Raw genomic sequence first — 24,898 nt, 5'->3', positions numbered from 1 at the left:
GCTTCGTTTTTCGACTGTTACACTTATGTTTTGTTCTGCACAATAAACAAAATCCATACCGAAACAAGAATAAAGTACACTTGACCCTCTCCACTTTGCTTTGGTGGTAGTGTGTAACGCAATAATTTAAGCAAAACAATGATCAACACAAAACTCAGCGTAGAAAAGCGGAAGTAAAACCTAACGGCCAAAGCCCAAGTCTCAAATAGGCGTGTGAGTGTAGGGGGTTTGGTGCGTATTCGTACAGCTGTGTGCGTATTCGTCACACATGGCAGCAGCTGACCGTTTGAAAGCGAGTAGCAGCGTGGTGGATGTGTATTTTCAACCCCCTTTCTTTTTGCTTTGGTGCAACCCCTTGTTGAATTCTTTTTACCGGCAACATTGCGTATCAATGTATATTACCGATCGGTTCGTTTCGTACTAAGAGAGAAGCATGAGAAAGTATGCAACACGACACGCTTGCGTTCACCTGCATGAAGGTGTTCACGTGCGCTTACTTTGAAGAAAAAATGACCTATTTCTTAGTTTTCCGAATAGTTCTAATTTTTGTTTATCACCCGCAAAATAATTAATATTTTCTTAATATAAAAGATATTTTAACTAAATAATTCCGATGTTTGTAAATCCAGTAGCGAACGGTAACAAAGCGAACACAGACGATCGCTTGTTAGACTTTTCGCTTTGTGATCATTCTGTTCCGGTGGAAGGTAGACGACCACACCGAAACCAGCACAGGAAGTAACGATCGCACGCGTCCGATCGCAGTACGATCGTGTATTGCGGCTGCACAACCAAACAGACTGTGTGATGCATGTGTTTGAAAAAAAAAAGAAAAAAGTACAAACACCATTTTCCTACCATTCACCCTCTACCATTCCACTCATTTGTTCTAACAATGCTTGGGATGGATTGTTTGTGGCCAAGTGTAGAGGAAGGATACAAGAACTGTTAACGCACGATATGTGCATGTCGTCGTGATGGTAAACCCGTTCCCTTCTTCCGAATCCGGAACCACCTACACACAAACGAATGATGCGTAGGATGGAAAGAGAAAATGATATGTTGAGGAAAAGGAAAAGCGCCGTCCCCGCAGAGTGTGGCCATATGATGGAAACGGAGATGTAAAAAAAAAAGAAACGCACACCTGGCTAGGGGAAGTAGGGAAAATGCGAACGTTAAAGCAGGATAGGTAACGCCATGGATGGGATGAACAAGACACAGGTTCGTCGCTTATACTTCCGAACAGCCACAGGCAGTCTCCGGTTAGTGTTCGTTACAGACGTGTGGCTTCTGCTGTGTGGTACGGGGCAGCAATTAAATTTAAGCGATCTTTTAATAAAAAACCAAGCCCTTCCGGTACGGGCAGGTGTGAAAATATTTGTACAAGTTTACAGTGAATGATGAAAAAAGTATGCAAATATAGTTGAGATAAATTTGTACTCCATGTGATGGTGGTAGTGAAGCGGTTCCTTTTGAAAGGGGAAAAAATAGAAGTTTAGGAAGCGTCTCTTTACAAAAATATAAACCAGTGTTATAAGTAAAAGTTGTATAAAAATAAGTTGGAAATGATGTGATGAATAATGTGTTCGAAAGGTGTTCTCAATTTCGCTTTGCTGATGTAAGCCGTTTTATGTAAAACAAAAGTTTCGAATCCAGTTACCAGTTGCTTGTTTTTTGCAAAATTAATATACGGGTGAATTGTACAGTAGAAACGGTGAATTTAAGTTAAAATTTAGTGAAGTGAACAAACACAGCGTATCTGTTCGTGTCGCTTATTATCGTTTGTTGTAGCGTTTTTTTGGGGGCTTGCTTTGGCTTGTAGATCATTGTTCATCATCGTTTGTTTGGTAGTGGTTTAAAAATGTAGGTAGACGTAACAGCTTGTAACTTTTTATTTTATTTTTAGATTTATTTTTGTGTGTGAATAAGTGTAAAATGTCGTTGTTCAACAGTTTATCAAATTGCTGCAGATTATTTAAAAGATAAAATTAATACGTTATTAGTCGATTTTTTTTCTGAAAAAGTCTTTTTTATTTTGTATTTTAAAAACAACAACAAATACATAAATGAGCTCATCGTTACGATTTTAAACAAACAAATTAATGGAAAAACAAATTAAAAATAGTTTTAAAAAAAATGTTACAAAACTTTCATACACACCCCAGAAAACACAAAACCATTTGCTCGATCTTATTCTCTACGCTCGACGCTAGGGCTAGCGAAACGGAAGCACCTATCAATTACCACACTTCATTAGCATTTTGCCCGAGACGACTACATCCGTCCCGTGGTTATAGTCAATGCCGATCGAGTAACACATGGTAACGGTCTACCATAAGGTACCAAGTTCAACGGCATTGCCAAAGTGTTCGTTCGGGGCGAGAGATTATTGCAGCGGAAATGGACTTTTACCAATTTCGTTTGTCCAGTTGGTAGACCACCGGTAAAACACACACTGCAAGTGCTACCAAACATTCTTTGACGCTTTAGGAAAGGGGAAGGAAGAAGGAGAAAAGAAGGGAAACCCGAATATGGGGATGGTTCAATATGGTAGAAAGCGTTAAAAATTTAAACCTGATCAATGTTTGACCAGTCATGGTGCTGCTAGGTGAGCTCACTTATTTCGATTTATCTGATCGGAACAATACTTCCAAAGGGTAAAGAAACATTGATCAATTTGTCACCTGTTTTTTCCAATAGAACAGCTGTTTATTAATTCAATTGCTTTATCGTTTCCCATCCCATTGCAAAACTGCTAAATGCAAACGATCGAACGTTATTGGTTGTCTAATCTATTCACACATTTGCATACACTTACATTTATGTATAACTTTTCGTTTCGATAGAAGTACTTTACACAATAACACAACAAATTTACGACATGGAAACTCTTTATTAGTAGTACGTTTTTGTATTAACTATCAACACTTAATTTACCATTTACACTCCGCTATCACGCAACTTTGCACAAAATGCATCACCTTTCGTCACCGGTTTTGCCGTAACACTGGTGGAATTGATTTTATTCGCTACTGTATTTTCTTTACCATGTTTTTAAGTGTCTACTGATGCAAACAGCACCTCAAGGTTGAACCGTCGCCAAGGCTTTTTTTCCAAACACGTACTCTCTCACAACCGTTCCTTTAGTTGCATTCTCTCACAGCACAATTAACTAGACAACAAACTTTTTTGTTTTGTACAATCTAAGCTCTTATTACGAACTAATTGTCTATTTTACAATATCAATTGCACTTTTTTGAATCGCTATTTTCGGCCATATTTAACAACCCACAAATATGGCGACTACGACTAAATGCAACCACATGCAACTACATACTAAACATCATTGCATAACCGGTACAATTTCCCAGTCCAACCTGTTTTGTACATTTTACTCTGGAATGATAGAGGCAATAGATTAAACGGTTTATTGTGATGATGGGCACTGGCGTACTGGGGTAACCTGCTCAATTCCGGACGATATTCTTAAATGAAATAAACCGACCACAAATGCACATGATTGTTTGGATGCTTTCTCGAATGTAGTGCACGAGTTTGGCTGCAGCTTATGATAACATAGTCACAGTGTGTACTGCATAAATAAGACTGTTTGCTGTGGAATTTATTTTTACATTTTTTTAGAACAAATTTTCAATCTGATTTAACATAGATTTAAGACAAAATTTAGTCCCTAAAGTTCATTTTATGTAACTAAACGTTAATTAACGAATAAATAACCCTAAATCAACATCACATCGTCTTTCCTCTGTAATCTTGTATAACAACTAATCATTAATGCTTGCTTTCAACACACGTCCTTCACACTTCTGATCCATCGCGCCTTCTTGCGCTTTGCTTCGCCACACATCAGCACTGTGAAAAATTGGACCCCAAAGGTAAAGAGTAAAGCTTCACGTTCACATCCACCAAATTTCACTCGTCCGCTCTCATCTCAAGGATAGCATCTTCCAAGGTGATCACTTTTATTTGTAGAAAAAAAAACAGCAGCATTTTTGTTTCACTCTTGATCAGTTGGAGATGAAGACTGTACGGTTACTGCGGGTTGATCGGTGATCGTACTTGATGTTTGGGTAGCGGTAGTACTGGTGGCATTACTGTTGGTAGTCGCAGCAGTAGTCAGTACATCACCCCTTCCGAAGGACGTTAAGGCGAGCAGCTTGATAAAAACAACCTCAGCAGCACACAGCATAAACAGAAACATAAACACCGCTATGTTGGCCTGCGGTTGATGTGATTGTCCCGTCTGCGAAAGACCTTTGGTGCCGCCTATCGCTGGTGGAGGTTCCAGCAGTGTGGTCAACGTCTGGACCATCAGTACGGAGAGTACCATCTTGTTGCTTTCTCGCGACGGTATTGTACGTAGAAGAACAATTGATCGTTGCTCGGTTGGTCGGTTGACCTAATCTGACGCCGTGGTGAAAGACTGCTTGATAGAGGGAGCGTCAATTACACATTTCCGCTATCACACCACAGCAAACGTTTCAACCTCTTTCCACACTGTTGTGGAACGCTTATCACTCGCACGCACTAAACCAACTGAACCTGCCAGCCGACAAACGAGTAGAATGGAATTGTAACAAAAAAAAACAAGCGGTCCAAACTTCATTTGCATACGAAATTAAACGTCACGAGCTACGGTTTAAAGTAGGTCCATAACTTCAGACGTTTAAATACACTTTTGTTTGACTAACTTTCTTATTCCTTGTGCGATAGACTTGTATTAAAAATGTGTTCCTGTTTTTTCTCCTTTGGAACTTCTTTGTCTTTTCTTTTGTCCAGACAATCCGGAGGAAAAAGGTTAGCTTAACTTTACCACTGGAAAGATCACTAGCAATAACGGTAACGTCGACGTCAACGACGTTTCGTGGTGCTGCAGCAACTGAAACTGGTCAACGCGTTCGCGCTCGATCAGTCGTTCGGTTTGTCTGCGCTCGGTTTCGGTTCTCTGATCCTGTCCCGCCGATCGATGACGGTAACAGTGTGGTGCGCGTTTTGGAATCTTGTAACTGTAACCTCCACCGTAACGGTCGCTGCCGAGACGGTGCTTCATCTCCATCGCTCTCACGACGGGGTGCGAACGTGATCGAAAGTAAAAGCAACTTATCAGCTGGGTAAAATGCAACCAGCCGGTTTTAGCGATGAGGTATTGCATATGCCTTAAATTGACCCAGCAGTATATATGGACATATGTGTGTGTGTGTTTGTATGTTACTTCAGATGACTACGTAATCGCGACGTCGCGAAGCATAAGATGTGAAGGGGAAGAATTATGCTGCAGTTTGCAAAATTATCCTTGCCAGCGGTACTGAAGCATCTGGTGACGACTTTTATTTTATTTAGCATTTGTGTTGCATATTGTTTAATTATCGAACACGAATAATATTTTATTTTTTTTTAAGTTAATTATTATTTAACTTGAACGATTTCACTGTATAGTCCAGAAACTGGTTAATAAGTTTCGCTTTTTTTATTTTCAAGTATTTATCGTTATGGACAGCTTAATCGATAAAAAATTAAATTGCTTCACACACAATTAGTAGCAACACTGTAATTAATGATCTTTGCTTTAAAAAAAACATAACAACCTTGAACATCGCAATGAAAGGCTCTTCGTTTAATAGATGAAAATTAATTGCCTCCTAACACGATGCAGCTGACTGATGCGTTCGATGAAAAGGGACCGTCGGTTATCTTCTTTGCATGAAGATACGGACTGATAGTCCATGCATATCGTACATCCACTAGACAATTGTTTTACGATCAATTAATCTTTCACGGTGCAAGATTTGCTCAGGAAGTACACGAACCGACCAGCTGGAAGAGGTTTTTTCTTCTTCATTTCCTAAGGTTACTTTCTCAAAACTTCAGGAAAACTTCTCTAAGCGATGAAATAACGCTATAATTTCTTAACCTATATTCGCTATATTTCTTAACCACTCATACAAAGCTATACAATGTTCTTATGTACCATTTTTCATTGTTTCAAAAAGTTCATAATTTTCATAATGAAGTCCAACTCACTACAATTGAACTGAAGTCATTTGTTTCAGGCGCCAAATGCGAAATTTATCCTGCTTAACATGGATCTGATCTTCTGGGTAGACTTAATCCTTACGGAAAAATGGTTGATAAGACTTCAAGCGTCCGATCCATCCATATGTATCCATGCTAGATCTCATAACTGTATTGTGTTAATCCGATCGCTTATCTATAGGACATTCGTGAGATCATCTGCAAAATAATGATCCCATCTCTGTTTGCTGTTACATTTGTTTGTCTTTCCACACATTTGCCTAATGTTGAGTAGCTTTAAACCAACCATTAATACAGCAAAAAGCCTCGTCACGCCAATATGGTACAGGTTGCTACATCGCTTCGACCGCGTTAACCAAACGGCTGCATGGCTCGATGATATAAGCTCCCGATACATATGTCCCCGAATGGGTTCGTGATTCTCACACGAAGGTGGCAGTGGTTGAAGGCAGTATTTGTTGAATGATGCTTTCCACTACTGTACGACGATTTCTCGCTCCGTACTGTATCCGACGCAGAGTTGACGCACTTTCCGATAGCCTGAACACACAAATCGATGAGCGACTTAATCGTCGAATGTGAACAGAATTAATGCGTCCAGGAATTAATGAACCGGTTCACAGGAAGGCGTCACCGAGTTGCAATTGCCAGCGATGCATGTCTAATTAATTGACTGACTCCAACGTATGGTGTTAGTTTGTTGATTGTGGAGTGAAATGTCACCCCATAGTTGATGGGAAATGAATTCTTTCAGTCTGATGGGGATTAGTGGATATTGAAATCAAAAATGTTGCTCTATAAATCGATGAGATTAGTTGAATAGAATTAACGTGTCCGCGTAAGAATCGATTGATTAGTTTCATTAATATTTATCATTCTAGTTTGTCTCTATTTTTAATCCTTTTTACTTAGTTTATTTTTTTAGTATATCCCTTTTATTAAATAGAACAAACACTTTCATCTTCCCAAATGCTCTCATACCCTTTACAGTAAACTCAGCCAACGACGGCGTTCTTCCCGGAAGCCTGATGCGGCAGAGTGTTACATGTGTAACGTAAATATCGAGCTCGAAAGTACAGACAGGTAAGTGTTTTCGGTTTAACGAATGCAATCCCATCTGATTGCTACCATTTCCCAACCGTCAGCTTCGCAACATGCCGCGGTTGCGAAAAACTGGTCTGCCGCGGCGAGAACTGCTGCCAGTGGGTGGAATCGATCGGTATCTGGGAATGTACCGGGTGTCAATCGAATCGCGTAATCCAGCAAAAGGCGGGCGAATGGTTGCTGAATCAGTTAACCGCCCGACTAAAGCAACCCGGTCCGGTGGAACTGAAGGAACCCAATCTACTTGGGCTTGGTTTGGGTAAGTAACACAATTTCCCCTTTTCTAATTTCGTAAAAATGGGCATTTTTATTTGACTGTACTTGATGTGATTCTCACTCCCAGACACTGATGACGCGCGGAGTACGACCAGCTCGACGGTTTCGGCTAACCAGCGTATTAAGGTGCGAGAATTCATCGAGGAATTGCTGTCGACCATGCTGCACGGTCCACTGGACGATGTTTCCGTTGGGCAGCTAATGAAACATGAAAGCTGTAAGTACCGAAATGGGGTGGGGGGGGCGATTAGAAACCCCACTCTCGACACCGTCACGCTAGCAACACTGCTCGAATCAGCTCGAGCAGCTCGAATTGTGCTCGGCCCCAATGCAATGCGGATTGCCTAACCATCACACATTCACGCCCCAAAAGCCCGGTGAGCTTTTCTTCTCATCGGGGCGAACGTTCGAACATCAGACACTTATGTTTTCTTGATTCACCCTACAGATATAAGACTTTTTCGCAAGTTCCACACACGTTTGAGCAGGTGTCTGTACAATCTTGAACTCTCGATCCATCACTCACTAATGTCGGGTAAGAAGAAACAGTCAACCAGTGTCAACCGTTGTAAATCAACAGAGTCTTGACACGATCGGATCACTTCACCTGATCACTCCGTAGCCTGATTCTATGTATACTGCACCGATTTCTGCTGTATGTCAATGGTCTATCTTTCTGTCGAGCTCGAACTCTTATTGCATGTACGCACCACAATGCAGCACACCCTTCGCTGTTATGGCAGCTTCACGTGTTCTATGCTACTCTCTTCCTTTTTATTCTATTTCGCACGCAACTTATTAGTCCAAATTTGCATCATTTTCCCTTCACCTTTTTTGCCCACTGCCCTTGGTGGTGTACACGATTTTCGATGCTTATCGTGCTTATTATATTCTACCGGCTACTTTCAGCCCTCTTTACTACACCACGCGCAAACGATTTCTATCGTTCCCGGCGTGTGCTTGAACTTGAGTGCAATTCACATACACACGCCGAACCGAGTTTACGCTCCGGAAGCAACGCCGGTGTTATAATTGATTACTTTATATGCCCTACGCTCCTCACGTTTCACGTTGGTACTCTCGCTCGGTCGAAAGTGAGGCCACACGGTGAGCAACAGTGTGGAAGGGAAGAGGAAATGGTGGGATGGGGGGTTAATTTTCTCAGCAACTTATCCATGACCTTCGACCAGCGACGTGTGCACGCGTCTACAGCGCTGGAAAGCGAATCCCCAAACGATCCGATGTTTTCCGTTTCGGTACCGTTCACTTCCGCCCGTCGAACCGGGTGATCATAAATTACATTTTACAAAAATGTGTCACACCTCTCCGTACATAGAAGGAAGCTGCTCTAAAACTGTCGTACACAAGGGCGATGGTCAGCCGGAATGGACGGTACAGTGTGTGCTGTAGATCTATTACACTTTTTTTTAAATTCAATTTCAAAAAGAAGTTTTGGATTTCTTTTAAAATTTGCACTAAAGAGCAACATTATGAATTGTATAATATATGATACAATTATTCAGCTTTATCTATTCACTTTTGTAGCAGAACCTTGTAAAAACATTTTTTTTTATTTATATAAAAATACAATACGAGTTGTACACATATTCTTTTGTTCATCTTTTAACTTTTCTTAAGTAAATATACTACATAAAAAATCGTCAATTATAATTATTAGACACACTGTAGTCAGATAGGAATTCAAAATTGCACCACCCAAAACATCACGGTTCAAAAGCAAAAAAAAATGGCATTCTCTATCAACTAAATTGGTTCACTCGGTCCAGTAAAGTATCTCGGCGTATTCGCAGATGACTTGGCATCCTTCTGGTGCGCCTACTGGTGGAGAATCTGCCCATTCACACCAGTGAACGCGAAACTCGAAAACAATCCATCATTACGGTCAGGGAGCATATGTGTCACATCGTGTCACGTTAGCACGTACGATCGGTGGCTCGCGTCAGAATCCGCTAAAACAGTAGTCTCATTTTATCAACGTCAGTATGGGCTGGAACACCTTTTTTTTTGTTGGGCATTTTGGTTTGACTTCAATGAACGACAAAAAAACGTATACGGATGTATCCCAATCAAGTAAAGAACGATGTCTCATAAGCTGAAACACCAAGCTTTAAAAAGCACAAAAATAGACATACTGAATCATCATCGACTGATTCAAATTTAACTTGTCCGTTTAAAACATACGCATCACGTTTCGCATTAATTTCAACGGTTATTCATCCTTCCTTTTTGTCGTCTTACCTGCCTGACTCATGCGTATATTATTCGGGAGAAACTTTAGCAAATATGTTCGCCGGGACCATCACCCCAATACCAATCAAGTTCTTCATTGTTTGATGCTTGGTGTGGTGGTTTTGAAGATCCACCTCCAGTGAAAACCTGTTCTTGATGAACAACGACTCAGAATTAGACGTCGATACGAACGGGGTATTCAGTTCAATTTCTAATGATATTTTCAATTCAATTGTTGTCACAAACAAAAAGAAATAGGAAATCGATTCCATTATCAATTCACTCACTTTTGTCCCTTCGGTTTAGTTCCTTCACGTGTTGTCACACAAATTCCAATCTCACCTGACGGATAATTCATGGGCGCATCAGGCATTATGCGGTTCCATCTCCCCCACCAGTTTGATGGAATGATTCCCTTTTCTACTTCACAAAAAAATAAACCTTCATGTTTGTTCCGCTCATCCACCTTCAATCGATTGATAACGTAGCAAAACGTCAAGGGAAGCGCATCATTATTTGCGTGAAATAGCATTACTCGCTGTCAGTATCTTTTCTAACTACGCTTTTGCTATTTTCGGTGCGTGCTGTAAGTGGTTGTGATTGATAAACGGTACCTGGCGCTGGTGCTGATAGAAACAATAATGATGATAACGATGATAAGTAGATTTTTGAAGCGCTATAAAGAACACGCAAACCCCTCATTTACCCTCCCCGTTTTACCGGAAAGCCACTGTCATCACGTGGAATTTACCATAGAAAGGTGACAAACAAATTTTTGCTTCTAGACAATCTGTATGAAAAACAAAAAATTATTTACAAATCAAATTGATAAGACAAATGTCTTAAAGGTTTTGACTACAGTGTTTGAAGTGGCTACGATTCTTTTTGTCACTCAAATCAGTTGGTAAACATGTTTAAACATAACCACACTGGTTTGTCAACAATCACCTGTGTCTTAATTGCATAATTCCCCATTCATCCATTTCCCATATTTATTCCCGCTTCCGTCTTAACCGTCGTGTCGATCAAAGCTCGTCGATAAGTGTCAAACGGTACCGCGCAATCATGCGATCCTCCTTCAGTTTCGTGTCACCTTTTCATCCCTTCCCGCGATCGGAGGGTTGTTTATTTACCCATAGTTACCCCCAGCGTTCGTTTTGCATAATCAAAAACCCCGAACGGAAAGATGACAGCCGCAGAGACAGGAACCGGCCTGGAAATGTGTTAACAGTCATCTCCCTTCGCTTTTTGCTGGCCTTCTTAAGGTCGTGTCGCGCGTTACGTTGATTGAAGATTGAAAGCCTTCCTGATCACCTCATCAGGCCAGAGAAGAGAGAAATGACAAAACGTGTTGTCTATTTATGGGCAACAGCTTCAAGTAAGCCGGCACGTGACGTCTGCACGAAAAACTTTTAACTTCACTGGCCGCTCAACAACAACGTGTTAAGTGTGTACCTTATCTAGTGTGTCTAAAAATGATCGTATCGCGTACTGCACCAATGCCGCAGACAAGTGAGCGCTTTGGTAAATGCTTAAATTGCGCCTATTTCCGCCACCAAGGACTAATCCATTCGAGCTTCCACTGGCTGCTCTCGCACTCTCATGCTCTTTCGTACACGCTCTTTTATGCTGGTGGGAAATAAAACTCTCCCCATCAGGTATTTGTTCCGTGGAAGCTCCCAAACAAACCCCCGCCAACGGTTTTTTACCCTTCGCGGAGCCAACGTCACGCATCTTTTCGGACCGATTAACCGACCGAGAGAGTAAGAGAAGGAGATTGTGATTTTGCACAGCGGAAAAAGAGATTGGACAAATTTCCATCCATGTGAAGTATTTTCCAAAAGGAGCTTAATTTATTTACTTGATCTTCTGTAAGTATAAATGATATTATCTGTTCCAAGCTTGTAAAAAACCTTAAAATAGAAGAATCCTTGATAAGACTTTTTTAATTTAATTTGCCTAAATTTTAAATAAAAATATTTCAAACGGTCCAAATACTCTGTCAATCATAAAAAAGTCGTTAAAGACACAAACATTGCATACCTTTAGGCGCTTCTCAAATATTTCAAGTGGAAGCTCTTTATACACTAATTGTATTTTCGAATGAAAGTTGAAGGAAAAAAATACAAAAAGCCCTTTCATCAATCCCTTCCTTCCTGGTTTTCTATTATTGCGATCATAAAAGCGTATCTCAAAATATTGCGAGGCACAAATTTTGTTCCACCACCGATACCACTGTGCACGCGTGCGGTACCTGTTGCGGGTTCACCGATGGTCGCTTGTCGTGGGTCGGTTCAGTTTTTAAACGGGACGCGCACGATAACGGTGGCGGTCGACGCGGTTCGCGACTCGAACATCGGCCGTAAAGAAAGGCAAACAGCACAAGGTAGAGTTGGGCGCGCGATAATGTAGTGTGTGCTTGCGTATTTTTTGTTTGTTTCGTGTTTCGTCACCCTCCGAGAGATTGTGAGAATGCACGTTGTGATCATACAAGCGAAATAGTGCTATTAATCGTTTCCACTAGTGGCAAAGTGTTGGCCCGCCGGGGGAGGAGGAACAGGGTGACCGGGAGTAATTTTTTTGGATCAACCCCTGTTTAGGGGGAAGTTCTGATAAGCGAGTGTACTACAAGTGTGACCTGGAATGGGCGGTGGAGGAAGCGAAAGCAATACACACCAGATTCATGTGTTGCACTTAACCTGCGACTTGATAGTGTGTACGGTCGGAACAAAATCACCCCTAAGTCGGACGCGATTACAGTGATTGGTATGAGATAAGAGCAGTGTACGTTAAAGCACCGGCGATGGTATCATTCAAAAGTGTTCGGTTCTGGTCTTCGGCTTTAATTCCCCTAGTGTTTCCGGTACGGCTTACCAGCGCTAAAGTAGTATGATTGCTCTTGAGAAACGATTCGTTACATACCCACCGAAAGCTAGACATGCCAGCTGTCCTGAACGTCTCTACCAGAGAAAAGAAGAAAAAATGCTGGCTATCCGATTGTGATGGATGCTCGATCCGTACACCGTAGCTACGTGTCCCAGTTACATCGCGAAGGATTTAGTGTCCTCTTAGCGCGTGAAATCGAATTTGCCACCGAATTTGCGCTTGGCCGGTTCCTCACGATACGCGGTGTGGGACAAACGTGATTACCACAGCGCGATCGATTCCACTTCACAGTTTCGCATTGCATCGTATTGCGTACGAAATTGCACCGGGATCATAAATCCTTCGTCTTTGCGTTTCCATCGGCTATCGATGTAAAGGGGTGGGCCAAATCATAAATCCCATCTAACGCGGTAGCTGCTGCTGCTGGAGTGCTGCTGGTGGAAAGAAGTTTGGTAGCCGTAAATTGAAATGATTGCCGTGTTTTGATTGATTGTGTGGTGGTTTCGGTATCGCGTTGATATAACGGAGAAGGCGCCTTAATACTTTGGACAGGCAGGAATGGTTGTTTTTTTTTGTTGTTGGTTTGATGATAGTTTGGTTTTGCAACCGCGAGCTGGTTCAACTGGTGTGTTGGATGCAAATTTTTGCAAGGAATTTTGCTATTTCCTGATTGTGCGAGATGCACTTTTGGTTGCGTGTTAATAATTAATACCACTGGGAAATTTATTTTATCTTTATGTTCTCTGTACTTTCAACATTTCAAACTTTTGTTTTCTTGATAAAACAATGATTAACTGTAGTTACAGAAGTTTAATAAAAATTATAATGTCTCAGATATTTAATTTGTGCCTTTTTATCTTGTACTTTTCTGATTTAATTTTAGCTTTCTCTTTTTTGCTCAAATTATTCCGGAATACTGCTCAGTTTTGTTTTAGTATTTTAAAGATGTTTAATTTATTTTATTTGTGAAATGATTTTTGATTTATATTTTGGACAGTTTTTCATTCATAAAAACAATTTTATTGTATATTCTTAAAAGCTTTAAAACTACTTTTAATTCACTGAAGACCGAAAAGAATACCTTTTATTAGGCTGTTTGCCTTCATTTTTACACAGGAAAACTGTTTTCTTCATAGAAAATTTATTCAGCTTAGTAAAAGCTTAAATTAGTGGAAACACATTTCCACACCAAAGCTGTATCAATCGTAACATCCATTTCGTTTGTTGGATCATCCCTGACGCTCGGCAAAAGGAAAAACCCCCGGCTAGACACATTTCGAGGATCGCTTTATTATTCCCAATTAGTGACCGGTCAGTAGGCTTTCCAGCCATGTGGAAAGTGGTGAAAAGTTACAACCGAGTGCAACCGAAATCGAACCAAAAATCGAAACGTACCACCAAATGAATAAGTCATCATAAAACGTACAGATAGTAACGTAGCTATGGGTGGATCATCATCATGGTCGACGTCCATCTTCACTCTTATCAGTCGATACGATGTGCGCAATGTTTGCATTTATTTATTTGTTGAAACATTATTGCATCCATTTTTGTAGCCGGTACCGGGAAGGTTTGGTGGTTTCTTCTTCGAGGAAACTGTTGATTTCCGCGCAAACACTCACGTTTTAAGCCTGATTAACAATTTAACCGATCACACCCCATTAATATTGGTATAAGGCTTTTAAACCTTTCGCTTTTTGGCCCACGCAAACACACACACATATTCGTTCGGGGTGCGTGCTTTTTTGGCCATCGTTAGTTCCCTCTCTGGGGGGGTGGGAAGTTGGTTTTCGGAAAAAGTCCCATTCACTTCCAATGAATTTTCCGCATTATCCGCTGTTGTTTATGTGTGTTTGCTAGTGGGTTGGTTATTATTTTGCACCATTTTATTACCACCCTGCGCTGCCCGGAAGGAAGTGCAGTGTGCCACTGTGTTTGCAGGCAATTTCTGCCCCAAAACCGAGTGCGGTTAATTTTTCGGTTCAAGTGTGCTTTTACGATTTTGCTCGACACCGGCAGCAAGTCGAAAGATGTGTGCATTCTTTTTTTTGTCTGACCCCACCAAACAAGAACCGTTTCATGAAATATTCACGACGAAGGTGAAAAGTTTTCTCGATGGAATAGAATTAATACGAAATGCATTAAATCATCATTTTTTTTGTACGTTTTCACAAGCCGCGAGAGATGGACATGATGGGAAAGTTTGATTTATAGCAGCTTTTCTGCTTCCGCTTCTAAGCGTATACGTTCGGTGTTTTACGAAACAATAAATGGATGAAAAACATCATTTTTCATTTTCTATTTAATCATTTAAGACTTTAAGATTCTTAAACAATGCTAGCATTAATTGGGATGAACATCACTGTTGAATGGTGATGTTTTGTGGTCTGTAACTTAATTCCTTAATACATTTCAAACATTTCGCATTCATTAGATTGAGCTTTAAATTTTCAAGTAACAAATATAGCTTCTACATTAAACTAGAGAGATATTTTGGCACAACCGTATCACAAATCCTCCCCTCGAACGAATAGAAGTAAAATCCTTTAATCTCTTGTCTAGCACCGTTCCTAAGCGTTTCTAATCCACACTGCGGCGTTTTATCAAACCTTTTTGGGGGGGTGACATTTTATTAAAAGGCACCACCACAACAGAGCTGTCGTCATAGGCAGCAGCAAGTGTAAATAAACCAAAATTTAATCTTATCAGCGAGTGTCGAAGCGAATGAAATCTTTCCTTATCTTTGCTTCAAACGAATCACAACGAATGCGAACTTGTGTGGAAATTACAGGAAGCTTATTGTGAGGGTTTTTTCCCTCTCTCTCTCTCTCTTCTTTGCTATCATCATCGAACGTTGGATGGGGATGGGGAGGAGAAAAACAGATTTCAGCCATGACTGCAACGATTGAAATCTAACCTAAGCGCGCACACGCAGTTTATTCTTCATTGCTTGACTTTTTTTTCGCTTGCTTCAAGCTTCCACTTGCTTGGTGGGAGCTTTCCCATAAGCACTACTTGAATGGCAATGAAACTTTTCCAATAATCTAGTGGCCCCGTATTACGCTCGCCCAGCCACCGTTTCAGATCATCAGGGCGGGAAACTATTACACTCCCACCTTTCCGTTTGCTTCCGCTTTTATTCTAAACCACCTCCCACCGTCCACCCCACACCCCAAGCAGAAGGTGACAAAAGTGGGCAAGAAAATTTAATTAAGTTGTACCTCCCGGAGTGGTTTGTGGGAAAACAGTTTTCACGCCAAACGACCGCAGACAGCAAAGATGTCACGAAAAAGTGTCGCAAAATGAAAGAGAGCGCTTTTCAGCGACCACATGACGGGTGGGGATAATGATGATGGTGATGGGGGTGGGGAATGGAAGGAAAATCTTTGAAGCGATATGCAAAAAGCATCTTCACGAGGGGAGATGAAAATTGAAACTGACACTTTGAATGAGACCGATTCCTTTTGCTTGATGTATGCTCACTCATAAAACAGTAGCCGAAGGAGTTCATCTTTAGTGTTGGCAGAAAAGTGATAAAAAAGTTTAAATAGTGATTGTTTACCGTTTCGATTTTTTCACCCTTATTAGAAGCGTCACAGGAAGGGTAGAACGTGTGTACATGTGTATTATAGTGTTGCAGTTGGTTAAGTGAAATATTTAATTTACAAAAAAAAAAAGCATAAAAATGGTGTTCTGCAGCTGTTCGTTCCTTAGCTACTATCTGGTCACCGCTGTCCTGTCTTACGTGGCCGTCTACATCTTACAAGTTGTGCTAGGTAAGCTCCAGAACACACGTCATCAGGACGGAAGATTTCGAAAGCTCATCTAAGTTACAGTTAATATTTAAGCAATCATACTTGCCTCATTATTGTCAACCATTTCATCAGACAGTCCCTCGTAGGCGGTAAGAAATTAATGCAATAATGCAAATTGCACCGGATCGGTGTACCCAAAACAGTCAAATGAGATGAGACTAATTTGGCGCCACTTAATGATTTATCGATTGCAAGACGCGCGAACTAGAGAGTTGACATTGGATGCGAAATCAAACGGTACCGATTTGAATAATTTCGCTTACAAATTCTGATAAAGTGTGAAGGACGTTATGGTTTATGGTTCGGTACGCAGCAACTATCAATTTGGTAACAAGAAAAGTGACACCGAGAGATCGTAAAGATTTCTATTAATTTCGCAACTTATCTTTACATTTATCCGACGGATTTCGTTAGGTAATGCACTGGACGCGATACCTCTCCGGTGATAAATCAGGAAGTAGTGATGCGTTCATCCTTTCGCTGAAATTAGCAATGGAAAATGCGCATTTACTTCACCTTTCGCTAGGGAAGCACCAACGGAGGAAAGTAAAACTTCACCCCAGGTCTCGTTAATCGTCCGCGTTAAATGTATTAGACACATCTTCATGCAGTATGTTACTACCCATACGGTTATATCGGATAACTAACCGTTTGAAAGCGTATAGTGAAAAGGTTTAATTAATTTTAATCTTGTTTTCTGTTCGTTTACTTTACTAATCGGAATGACGAATTTTTTGATTGATTAAGGAAATGAAAGAGTTAGATAAACAATTGATAAACTTCAATTTTAAAAACAATTAATAATAAATATAAATATATTGAACTTCTTGCTCGTGCGATGGTTGATTGTTAAAACAAAGTATGAATTAATCGGTTATTGTACGCTTAGTATAAAACTATAATAACTTTTATTTATTTATATAATTGTTAATCTAAATTCTATAGCTCAAAGATAGGTGGATACACTTCTCCAAATTTAATTATAAATCCATTTTGATCTATTTTTCCTATTTATAAATTTTTTCCAAGGGATACATTTATTCCGGAATGTGGTTAAGCTCATGAACAGGATTAATGATATTAGAAACCGAGTATTAAATGAGGAATTCAAGAAATAATTATTTGCATTTTCTGCAACTCTTCTGGAACAGGTTTAAGTTCTTTTTAACCTTATCCAAAGGATACTTTCAATATGTTCGTTTCATTGCTATTCAGTATTCAAAATTTTATTATTTTTTTAAATTCATTTAAAATAATTTTGGATAAAAACAGTAAACAAAATATAAATACTTACACGATTTCATCCATATCTTGCTAAGTCTGAATTTCGGTTATGACATCCAATAAAACATCGATTTTTTAAAAGCTTAATATCTAGAGATTTAGATATTTGTTAAAGCTTATTTAATTGCGCCTTGTTTAACGTATGCGTATCTAACCAAAGACATTGTACCGAATGTTATCTCGTACAATTGAATCCATTAATATCTGAACGATAAAACTATATTCCCATGGTCATTATAGTAAGGCGCTGGCAATGCAGTATTCCTACAGTAGAAGCACCAGTGCTAGTTGAAAAAAATAGTATCATCAAATATTTATCCATCCCGATAACCGGACCGAGCGTGTGATCGCACCGAAATGTGGCTAACTAGAGATTACCCTGCTCGAACTTTGATTATGGTAAGCGCAAAACAAAATACAGTCACGGCGCCATCCGTGAAGCTTGCTATCGCTTGCTCGTCTGAACTAGAGCTCGCCCAAAAGAAACACCACCAAATCACCGAGTAAGCCACCGAGATTAACGGCCATTTTGCGCCGACGGTGAACTTGACACCGTGCACCAAACGTACGCGATTACGGTTCACCTTTCGCTCTTCAATTTCGCGTGTGACCTTCGTGCCCTTCATGGCTGCTGGGAGGAACCATTTTGCATCTCGATTTCAATGCTGCCGTGTTGAGAAGCGTTTTAAAGAGACATGAGCAAGTGGACATTGAGCTGGTAGGGAACTTCATTTCATACCCGGTGAAACAGGTTTCGAACGCACGAAGGACGAAGGACGTTGAAGGACGTTGCAAGATATAACCTGATTGCAGTTATACTCGATAGGAGTGATGAAAAGTAAGCCAATTGCCATTTCCTGCGATTGGCGAATCATTTCATAAGATTAAAAAAAACGATCATTAAATGAGCTTTACATTTCTCTCTCTCTTTCTGTTCTCCTTTTTTACCACTTTTGACTAACTTCCCCAGAAATAAAAAAAAAACACCCGCAACCGAGCAGGGTAATTCATGCATAAAATCGCCATAATGCAATTGATTTCCCTATGCAAATAGTACCTAGCGCTGTAAACTTCCCCAATAATGCAATATATGGGACAAAAACGAAGATGGTACAAGGGCTTGTCGTCAGTCACTCATGTGGAAAACACGCAAGTGTGATTGAAGGAAACTTCAGTTGTTCCCCCCCGACGACCACACACACACACACACACGCGCGGCCTAATGGTAATTTGCGTGATCAATCGAAGCTAACGATCGACACACCATTTTGCGCAGTGCTGAGAGCTTGGTTGTTGACGGTTGATGAGTTCAAGTGACCACGACAAGAAACAACTTTGCACCGAAGCACAAGAACACAGAGCATAGTAGCAAAAGCAAGAAATTAAAACAACAAAAAAAAGACAAATGTTTTGGTCCAAAGTTTCACGACCGGCCAAACAGGCTGCCGGAACGAACGAAGACTGTTGGTTGTGCTTCACTGTGTTTTTATTTTTTTGTTTCGTTTTTTTTTTTTGTTTGGTTTGTTTCTGTTTCTGTTTTGCGCGCTTTTTCGATTCATTTGGTGCAGTTTTCGATTTCTGAGCTTTTATGGGTCGCTGAGTATTAATTCAATTTTTTGGCAAATCTTGCACAGTTTCTTGGATTACGAACGCTAGCCGAAAACCGTTTTGTTGCGTTGCTGTGTGGAAAAAAAAATAATTTCAAAACTATCGTTAAGCTCTTAACTGTTATCAATCATTTTAATATTTTAAAGCCAACTAGCTGATGTTAAAAAGAAGTCAAAATGTAAGGTCAAACCGATAAAGATGTCACAGTCAAGGACAGAAGCCCTATCGTAAACACAGAGCTTTTCTGAAAGTTTGTATAAGCAGTACGTGAAAAAATGGAAGCTTTCTTTGCGGAAACGTATAAACCCACAAAAAATGGAAAAAAGAAATTATTGTTAGTAAATAGTAAATGTTTATTTTTAACGTAAATGAAACAGTTTGGATTTGCTCTGTTTATTTTTTATTAAGATTATTTAGTACGTCGTCATCCTTTGTGTGTGTCACCTTGTCGTTCGTATTTTGTTGATCTTGGCTTCATTGACGTAATTAGTAGTTTTGGGTCGTATCTGAGTAAAAAAAAAGTCACATAAACAGCTGAATAAAACTGATTGTAGTAAAAGCAGAAGCCCAACAAAAAATAACATTCATGCACATTCATCACACGACTCAAGAGCCAAGATGGACGACCCCTGTTTGTCTTACGTCGATGGGAGGTGGAGAATTGTTTTTTTTTGCTAGCCTCCCCTATAGGCCCCCTAATGCACACGCAAAAATAGCAAAGAACTTAATCGAATCGCGAACGTAGAATGCTAATTAAGCGAGCTCATCAGGATGACTTCAATCAAGGATTGCCCTCGATGGTAATTACACTTTGCACTACACCGGTCCGGGCTAAATGTAACGAGCTTAAAATAGCCAACGGCCAAAGCGATGTCTACCCTAAGCTGGAGGTCGGATTAAGCGATTCTTGTCGCATGTTTCGCTTACATACGCGACCCGTTGTGCACGGATGCACCATTAGTGTCCTTCACCTCTTCCCATCGGTTGCTAGCAGCAAACAACATTAACATTACATTAATGGAGAGAGAGAGAGAGGAACAAAAAAAAATGAAACAACACTCCAGTGACCCCAGTTACAACTCCTGAGAGGCATCAACTCTTATGCAGAGTGATTTTGAAAACATTTCCTTTTCAAAACGTCGCACCATTAAGTGTGAAATTATTAATAGCAACCCTCGTTTTACTACAAACAGCACAACATGTTTCTTTGACTACTTATAGTACACACACACATACTTAAACACTTTATCACTCACTTTGTTGACGCACTTTAGCAATGTTTCTGTTTGTGTGTTTTGCATTCATTTCCATCTTTACTGCATGGTTGTGAGTTTTTTCTTCCTTTATCTAGTGTTACTGCTTTTCTTACAAAATTCTATTTCTTCTTTATACAAACTATTCTTTACTTTCCTTTATTAGCATTTAATTATCTTCTTTCTTTGTTTTCTTTTTTTTGCTTTTGTTTTTGTTTGATTTACATTCACACCACGGTAGATCTACCGCTATGGGAAGGTCAACAGCAGCATCACAGCCCGAGCGATCAGCACTTCGAGCTGAAGCGACTGATACAGAAGATTCTGGAAGAGATCGCCAAGCTGCCGGAGCTGCTGAACCACAGTGGCCTTCCGCTACGGCCGGAAGAGCATCTGCCGTACTTCGATCCGAAGAAGTACGAACAGCTGTTAGCCACTGCGGTATTGAATAAGGTAAGTCTACACCTCGTGTCCCTTTTGCCGTGCGGTTGCTGACATCTTCCAACAAAGTGTTACGTAGGTTGATCATGCGGATTATCCTTTCCATTGCTCATGTGACCGATTAACGACGGTGACGTTTGAACTAGATTTGTGGAACGGAAGTGTATCAATCTTGTGGAAAACTTTCTTCCAGTAAGGTGTATTGATAGGCACTACAATAGTTCCCCATAGTTCACATAACTGCTGGTCAATGTGCTTGACACACAAGTCATGTGTTGGGTGTCGTGGACACTACTCGTACCTCCTCATATTAGCAAACTACACTTGTAAGGATTCGCCCCTTCAGTATAGTGCTCATGTGTGTTCAAATGCTGAGGGAAAAAACGAGTGAAAGTAAGAGAGCAAACAAAACAAAAAAAAACACGAGTCCATCAAGAAGTGTTTCGTGGACAATTGTCTACAATCAGTTCGTGTCCAACTAGAAGAATCGCCACATCGGTCCCTGCTCAAGTCCCAGCCAAGAATGTGCTGCAGTGTCTAGACGAGTGCGAACCAAGGCGGTAGTGTACAAAGTAAGATTGACGCCCGGTATTGCCTATCGGTATTGTTAGGTGTGCGATATTATCATCTTCATTAGTGCCGTGTTTGTCAGACTTTGATAGTTGTTATCTTACGGGACGGAACTTCGCATACCACGCGGAACTTCCCAAGAACGTGGTTAGGTTTTTAGTTGTTCCATCTTGCCGCAGTGCGTGAAGTGACTTCTCGTCTTAATATTTCATCGTTTTTGTGCATCTAAACATCTGTCTCAAGTTGCTAAGAATTCGATAATTATTGTATAGAATCGCAAGTGCAAGGGAAGGATCAACTAGTAACACTTTTGCGGGAGCGCAATGCTCAGCGTGATCACGGTTATCGTCGGTACGATCTATCTGTACTTTGTGATCGAATATTTTCTTCTCGCCCCAGGTGGTGGACGACTATCGGAATCCGAAAAACTTCACTAACAGTGGTGACGTGGCAGGGAATTCGTCCGGTGCTGCCACACCGTACGGTACAGTTGACATCAACCACAATCAGCTGTCCAACGAGGGTAAGTTGATAGTGTTGTTGTGGGAGTATTACTGGTGATGTGTGTATTATGTTTTAAGGTGCTTCAAAATGGAATTTTGCTACAGTTCTCCAGTTGCAACGTGTCTACGTGTCTAGTCATAGTATCGTTCTTGAAAATATATTTGGTTATGAGGTATTTTCTTCAAAGTACAACAATATGGTCTAAAACAAATCAAGCTATAATATGATTTTACAATATCGATTGACCCCAAACCATCCATGAAGCGTTTTGAAAATTTGATCCAATTATGTAACTCTCTTTCACTCACAATGCCCAGTTCCAAACATTCTCCCAGAACGTCTTCCGCCCTTTCTCAAGCCACCTTAGTCTTCGTAACGCCTCGTAATGGATTACAGTAGCTTAGACAGAACGTTAGAAAGCCTAATCTACCAAGTTACCTCTCAATCGTTTGGCGCCGGAAAAGTTGCACTTTCGTTTGTGGCACAGTTTAAAATTCAAAATTTAAAAACACACCATGCTTCAACTCCTACTACTTTTGCGAGGAAGGTAAAATAATTGCATTAATGTGTTGTGGTTCAGTTTTGCGTTTGCGTTAGTTTGTTGCGAAATGAGTTCGTACTGTTTCTTAGACGACAACAAGCAAGAACGTTGTTTTTTGGGTAATGCAATTAGGTCTTTACTTCTTCCTGCATGTGCAATGCATCGTGTTGGGCGCAAGTGTCAGGACGATCTTTCTGCGTCTTCCTTAGTCTGGTTGGCAGTGATTTACCACGATACACGATATCTAACCATGTCTGCACGTGAGGTATTTGGAATATTTGAAATAGAACCCATGACAGCGTAGTGTGTTGGCCTTGAACTTTTCCCCAACACCTGCGGAGGTTGTTTTTAAGGAAGTGTTTCACTTTTCCACACAAATAGAACGCAGGTTTAAAGGTCTTGCTCCACGGTTGAAACTAAGTGTATGGGTTGTCCTCCGCTTCGGTCATAAGACCATTTAGTGCTTATTTCTGTAGTGCCTTCGCAATTGCTTTTGCCAGTCTAATGTAAGTTAGCATTAGTGTTCCACAAAACGGTTATATCACCATCTTGTTTCTTTGTCCCTTTTTTTCATGCTTCGTGTACTTGTGTTCTGCGATTCCTCTGCAGGCAGCCATCGGGTTTTGCTGAACAAAGAAACCCTCCGACAGATGTCCGTAACGGTAAGTCGTTTTTTTTTCATTTTTTCAGAAGATCATACTTCACTATCTTCAATTTCCGGTTTAATTGTTTTCCCAAAAACACACAAACAGGCTGACGACGTCCATTTGCACGAAGGCGTCAGCTATACAGCACCCGGTGAACGACGGCTCTCCGATACAGACGAATCGTACCTAAGCGATTACATCCAACGGCACAAAGTACCACTGCCCGATCTGTCCGATACGACCGGTTCCGGTTCTGGCGCTGAGGACGACGATTTGCAATCACTCAAATCGAACGCCACCGATGGTACGTGGGAGGAGAATTGGCTTTTTCGCAAGCGGCAACTAAAAACGACCGAATCCTCGATCGCCATGCTCGTGCCATCGCCGACGGAAGAGGTGAAAGCGCTGATCGGAGACAAAAATGCGGACGAGATCAGTGATCTTTCGGAGGCGGGATCGGACTGTGAAGGGTACGAGTCGGATGGTAATGTGAATGCAAAAACAGCCCCCGAGCAGCAACGCCCGGCAGTGATAGCAACGAGCAGTAAGGATACTAGCGAGGGTATATCCTCCTCGTCCAAAACACAAGATTCGTTGGAAGAGCATCTGCCTCCTGATAGTCTCGTGTCGATCAACTCACTGCCGGTCAATGAGGATGTCCTGTCGGAGGCTACCAACAGTCAGCTGCTGGCGGAACAGTCGACACAGAACCAACCGAACGGTCACAGTACTGCTGGTTTGCAGATCGATGATCTGATCAGCATGGAACCGGTAGCGGAGAAGGTAGAGACTACCAATCCTGCCATTACGAATCCCTTCCTGGATGATGTTTTCGAGGCAAACAATAACGTCATTACCGATGATGTGAAGTTACTCCAGCGCACCGAGGCCGGTGACAATCGGTGAGTTCAGAACAGAAAAAAGGACGAATATCCTAGGATCGCTGGGATCGTATATCCTTGGAGGTAGAATCGATTAAATAGAGTTTAAAGAGCTTATTCTTGCTGATGCTTTTCTGCATTGTCGGTTTTTTAATGTGATTGTCCTTAAAATTTATAGCTCAGTAATATTTAGTATTTTGTACCTTTGCTGAAGTCTCTATTATTTACTGGGAATTCTCTAAATCCTGGTTCTTTGCTTTATATTCTTTCCAGCAGTTCCGCCACCGAATCCAACGGTTACGGTGACCGAAAAGAAATCCCAATAGATCGAGGTAAGTCATCCAGACCGCCGCAGGTCCTACAGTTTACCATAACCCTTCGTTCGACTAGCAGCACCAGTAACAACCCAACCTCTGTATAGGTTTGGCCCCCTTATTAACCACCACAACCACAACCGATACCCTGTCTGTACAGTCCGTCTAATCCCAACAAGCCAACAAGCCACGCACTTCCCTTGCCTTTACACCCGTATTGCTAGACAAACAAAACACACCACGGTATGGCACACTAACAACATGCTCTCAAACCAATCCACCTTAACCATATATTCTGCAGCACACCAAGAACAACAACACACGCATTCGTATATTTCTCCATCAAATCCCGTAGCAATCGTAGCAGATAGTAATAGTAGCGTTAGTGTAGCTGATAGTACAACTGGTAATGGTGCTAGTGAAGATAATACACCCGATAACGTCGCCGGTAGAAGGTATACTAACAAGCC

General features: G+C 40.9%; 1 protein-coding gene across 17 annotated transcripts in view; it reads left to right on the top strand.

Annotated features, from left to right (window-relative positions):
• LOC125770359 (uncharacterized) overlaps positions 1-24,898 on the top strand; it is a 42,276-nt gene that overhangs the window by 9,257 nt on the left and 8,121 nt on the right. For 12 of the 17 annotated variants that reach the window (XM_049439833.1, XM_049439832.1, XM_049439835.1 and 9 more), the window contains 9 exons: positions 7,045-7,137; positions 7,200-7,417; positions 7,502-7,651; positions 7,883-7,969; positions 20,772-20,983; positions 21,941-22,064; positions 23,196-23,248; positions 23,339-24,135; positions 24,388-24,446. In XM_049439833.1, the coding sequence (XP_049295790.1) occupies positions 7,045-7,137; positions 7,200-7,417; positions 7,502-7,651; positions 7,883-7,969; positions 20,772-20,983; positions 21,941-22,064; positions 23,196-23,248; positions 23,339-24,135; positions 24,388-24,446 (1,793 nt within the window). Of the gene's footprint in view, positions 1-780; positions 1,864-7,044; positions 7,138-7,199; positions 7,418-7,501; positions 7,652-7,882; positions 7,970-11,932; positions 12,451-16,158; positions 16,347-20,771; positions 20,984-21,940; positions 22,065-23,195; positions 23,249-23,338; positions 24,136-24,387; positions 24,447-24,898 lie in introns of those variants that run through there. The other 5 variants (XM_049439844.1, XM_049439836.1, XM_049439843.1 and 2 more) reach the window with 5 other exon arrangements.

This window comes from Anopheles funestus, chromosome 3RL (assembly GCF_943734845.2).
Source record: "Anopheles funestus chromosome 3RL, idAnoFuneDA-416_04, whole genome shotgun sequence".
NCBI classification, from domain to species: domain Eukaryota; kingdom Metazoa; phylum Arthropoda; class Insecta; order Diptera; family Culicidae; genus Anopheles; species Anopheles funestus.
The sequence above is the reverse complement of the archived record's forward strand: the minus strand, read 5'-3'. Positions and strand labels throughout refer to the sequence as shown.